Raw genomic sequence first — 4,665 nt, 5'->3', positions numbered from 1 at the left:
CTGAACCCTTCTGGTTCTTTTTCTCCTGTGCTATCTGGACGTAGGAGGGGCCAGCCACTCCAGAGGCTTCCTGGATTTTGCTCTTCAGAACAGGACAAAAGATGCTGGGCTCAGGCTCTTTCTGGGGGCCTTTCTGCCTGGTTGTATAGATGTTCTGGTAGATGTCAGAGGACAGGGATGTCCTATCAGTCTTATCTATTTCACTGACACTGTAGCGACGCAAGAGCTTCCTGTAGTGTGGAGCACCCATGCACTCCCCCCGGGAAGTGCAAGTTGTCAAACAGGACATGCTGTTCTCTGGATCTGACCGGTAGTCTCTGGACTCTAAACTTGTGGATCGTATCCGCTTGCCTTTGGAAGGGCTGCTCACGCTTGTCAACCTAATGGCTTCTGCCTGCTTCTGGTCATCGGTAAGTTTATCCCTCCCTCTCCTCTCCAGTTCTGGCATCACCAACTGGTTAGCGGGTGGCCTCACCCCCCTGCAAATCCGCTTGCAGTCACAGCTGCGCCTTTGCTCCCTAGACATCCCTGGGACTTTTTGCACAGGACTGCTCCTTAGCTGGCAGCTGCAGCGCCCAGGGGCAGGGGGTTGCAGATACTCCTGTGGTGGGAGGTCACCTTTACTCTTTGGCTTGAGCAGCTCTTCAAGGAATTCCAGCTCATACTGCTTCACCTTCTGCAGCTGGGCCTGCCGCTCGTCCGTTTCCTTCTTCAGCCGGGTCGGAAATGTTGCAGAGAACAGGTTCCTCAACCTGAAAGGAGCTTTTGGAGCTTTGGGTTTAGCTGGGACATCAGCATCTTGTTGGGTCACCTCCAGGACTTTTTCTACTTTTTTGGAAGGCACAGTGCTGATCTGCAGGCTCTCGGATCTGGGCACCAGCTGGATTGGCCCTTTGGGTTCCTCACTAGTGCTCCTGAAAGTGCTACCAGGTGATGGAGAGTGCAGATTGCTACTCTCAGCTTTTAAGCTTTTGGCTGAACTTTCCTGTTGCATTTTCTGTCCTTGGTTTGAAGGAGCTGTGTGTTTCTGAAAGATGAGGCTCGTGGCTTCCTCATCTGCCTTCTGACCTGTCTCTCCGCTTGCGGCTTTTCCTGGAGCATCTCTACTCACTGTTTGCTGGTAGCTTTTAGAGGCAAAAGTCTTACTGGGCATCATTTCCTCACCTGCTGAGGCAAGGTGGAAAGCTTCAGCCTTACTGCCATGAGCTTCTTTAGGACTTGGAGAAACTTCACAGTGCTGCTGTGGAGAGAGTTGCTGCTGCTGCTGACAGTTGCATGTGTCTGCAGGTTGTGGTCCTCCTTTAAGTTTCAAAGGCTTGCTGCTGGCTGATGCACAGCTGCTGGTACCATTCATGTTCTTGTCTTCTTTTGAGGCTGCTACCACGTGGGGAGCTGATCCTTTTGCATTTGCCACTTGCTGCAGAGCAGCTGAAATGATGGCTGGAGTTACACCACTTTTTTGATCCAGGAGAAGCTTGGAGCTCTGCTGGACCTCTTTGGGCACCTTCTCTTGTAGATCCTGTGCCTGCTCCCTGGTCGGGGCTGCTGTGGCATGCAGAGATACCTCAAAGGCAGCTTTTGTGTGGCTTGCACCTTTGCATTCAGGGCCTGGCACTGGAGTGCCCCTGTTCTGCTCATTAAGCTGGGGGGTCAGCACTGGCTGGACAGCCAAGGTGTAGCTCCGCTCAGCATGCTGCTGCTCCTGTTTGCTCTTGCAATTGGTAAGGTTGGGGCTTTGGTGAGAGAAAGCTGGCTTCAATGAAGGGCTTGGCTCCTGGCGGCTGAGGGGGTACGGTGAGGTGAGAACAGCCTGGGCAGCACAGCTCTGGATTCGGAAAGGCAAGTCCTTTCTGGCCAGGATGTTTTCTTTGTTGATGTGTTGAGCGAGGAAGTAGGCTGCGTTCTGATGCTGCTTCATAGCAGAGACCATCTCTGAGACATCAGTTAGCTCTGAAGAGTTGGTTTCATGGCCAGAATCCAAGGATGACTCAGGAGTGATGGCAGCCAGGACAATAAGACCTGTGGAGGAACAGAAAGAAAACCCCACGACAACACTCACACCATACTGCTACGCAGACAAGAGGGGAACTCCACGCGGCAGGAGGGTCCCAGGAATGCAGGACACAGCATCCCATCGGAGAAACTTTAGTGACTTCCCGCAACTAAGAGTTAATGCTTTTAAGATGGCCTGGGCTTAATGGCCCAGGAAAAGGTCCTGGGAAGCTTTCCAGTGTCAGTGATAGCAGAGCTACAGGGACTTTCTGGAGCAAGAAGGAAAATCAGGCAATAGCTACTCTGCCATAGTGAGTAGGGCAACCAAGGCAGGGAGAGGGACGAAGGACTGTGCTGCCAGCAGGCTGGTCCCAGAGACACCCATGTCACAGCAGGTTTGCCCTGTGAAGGGCTCACACACTGCAAAACCTGGGTGGGAACCTGCGAAGACCGAGGGCCGAAGGTACCAGCTGAGTGGGGTCACAGGGAGGAACTCATGCTCACAGTATGGGTTTGTTAGTGCCTCACCCCAGCATCATGGCACATGGACCATGGCAGATATGGGATAACCAAGAGACTCCTTCAGCCACTGTCAGGGAGAGGAGTCCCACCTCAGCTTCTTAGAAATCTTCTGAGCAGCAGCTTGGCTGCTCCTGCTAGAGCCTGTTGCCACAACTTAGTTTTTACTAGAAGCTGCTCCACAATCACATATCGGATGGGAGAAGGAGACTAAAGGGAAGGAGGTACCATAGGAAAGAAAGGCTATAGGGAAAAAAGAAAGTCACAGCCACTGAAATACCTGCTGTCTGCTGTGGTGGGGGATGCGGACAATCCTCTGAAGCAGCCAGGGCTTCCAGCGCCTGCAGGGTGGAGACCAGGGCATCATCCAGCTCTTGGGCATGGTCTCGGACCGTCCGCGGTTGCACGTTGTCTATCAGCGTGACAGGGATCTCGTCATAGAGGATGCCACAGAGGTGCCGGCCCTGCTCCTGGCTCTGGGCAGCTGCCCGGCGCTTGGGGTCGTCCTCATCTGAGCTGTTGTCTCGGAAGCCAGGAGGGGGAGCGGCGATGGCGGGGAGCAGGGACGTCGTCTCATCTTCTTCCTCATCACTCCCGGGAGGAGGAAGTGACATCAAGTCCACCATATTGTCCCGGACGCTGCTGGGCTTGCCCCCCTTGCATGAGGCCAGCCGGCTCTTGATTTTGGCTTGGCAGGACTCGCAGTAGAAGTGTGAGGCGTCGCTCCGCAGGTGGGTGTCTATGGTGTGCGCCCTGGCCCTACTTGCATGCCTATCTTGGTCAAGGCCATCCAGGTCATACTCATTAGCTGCCCCATTGTAGCCTTGGCCAGAGCTTTTGGAAGTGGGGTCAGATTTGGTCCTGGGACGAGTTTCCTCAAAAAAAATCAGGTTTTCATTGATATCCGTCCTGCTCTCTCTTTCCTTCCTCTGCTCTCGCATGTGCAGGTAGCAAAAGCTGATAAGCTCCGAGTCTGAAGCCTTGGCGGCTGGAGCCCCAGCTGCTCCAGTGCTGGTGGCAGAGCCACCCACCAACCCGCTCTCTTTCTTTCCCGTGTGCCCCGCTGCGGCAGGCCGGTGGAGGTTGTGTGCGTTGATGTAATCTAAACCAAAACCACAATAGGCCCATTAGCAGCAGCACCCGGGAGAAGGGAAAACAGCATGGGGAAGCTCCTGCTCACCCTGAAGAAGCATCCACGTGCTCTCTGCCTTCCAGCCCTTGGCATGCTGGACTGCAGTGGGACACGTGTTCCCTGCAGCACAGCAAGGCCACCTGGCTGGTCTTTTGAAAAAATATCTTCTGCAACCCACTGGGCCTATCTGCCAATAATGAGTGCAGGAAGAAATGTCCTGCACATGCAGATCATAGAATCATAGAATGGTTTGGGTTGGAAGGGACCCCTAGAGGTCATCTAGTCCAACCCCCCTGCAATGAGCAGGGACATCTTCAACTAGATCAGGTTGCTCAGAGCCCCGTCCAACCTGTCCTTGAATGTTTCCAGGGACGGGGCATCTACCACCTCTCTGGGCAACCTGTTCCAGTGTTTCACCACCCTCATCATAAAAAAATTTATTCCTTGTATCTAGTCTGAATCTACACTCTTCTAGTTTAAAACCATTACCCCTTGTCCTATTGCTGCAGGCCCTACGGTTAAAAGAGTTAAAAGGGTTAAAAGTCTGTCCCCATCTTTCTTATAAGCCCCCTTTAAGTATTGAAAGGCCGCAATAAGGTCTCCCTGGAGCCTTCTCTTCTCCAGGCTAAAACCCCCAACTCTCTCAGCCTGTCCTCCTAGGAGAGGTGTTCCATCCCTCTGATCATTTTTGTGGCCCTCCTCTGGACCCGCTCCACCAGGTCCATGTCTTTCTTGTAGAGGGCTCCAGAGCTGGACGCAGTACTCCAGATGGAGTCTCACCAGAGCGGAGTAAAAGGGCAGAATCACCTCCCTCGACCTGCTAGCCATGCTGCTTGTGATGCAGCCCAGGATACAGTTGGCTTTCTGGGCTGCAAGTGCACATTGCTGGCTCATGTCCAGCTTCTCATCCACCAGTACCCCCAAGTCCTTCTCGGCAGGGCTGCTCTCAATCCCTTCATGCCCCCAGCCTGTATTGATACCAGGGCTTGCCCCGATCCAGGTGCCGGACCTTGCACTTGGCC

The 4,665-nt window shown here is 53.7% G+C and overlaps 1 protein-coding gene across 1 annotated transcript in view; it reads right to left on the bottom strand.

The window, feature by feature from the left end:
* FRMPD3 (FERM and PDZ domain containing 3) overlaps window positions 1-4,665 on the bottom strand; it is a 44,263-nt gene that overhangs the window by 13,355 nt on the left and 26,243 nt on the right. The window contains 3 exon segments of the mRNA XM_009331730.1: window positions 1-2; window positions 5-2,019; window positions 2,792-3,613. The exon segment at window positions 1-2 is cut by the window's left edge and continues 356 nt beyond it. Coding sequence (XP_009330005.1) covers window positions 1-2; window positions 5-2,019; window positions 2,792-3,613 — 2,839 coding nt within the window.

This window comes from Pygoscelis adeliae, unplaced genomic scaffold (assembly GCF_000699105.1).
Source record: "Pygoscelis adeliae isolate BGI_AS28 unplaced genomic scaffold, ASM69910v1 Scaffold79, whole genome shotgun sequence".
NCBI classification, from domain to species: domain Eukaryota; kingdom Metazoa; phylum Chordata; class Aves; order Sphenisciformes; family Spheniscidae; genus Pygoscelis; species Pygoscelis adeliae.
The sequence above is the reverse complement of the archived record's forward strand: the minus strand, read 5'-3'. Positions and strand labels throughout refer to the sequence as shown.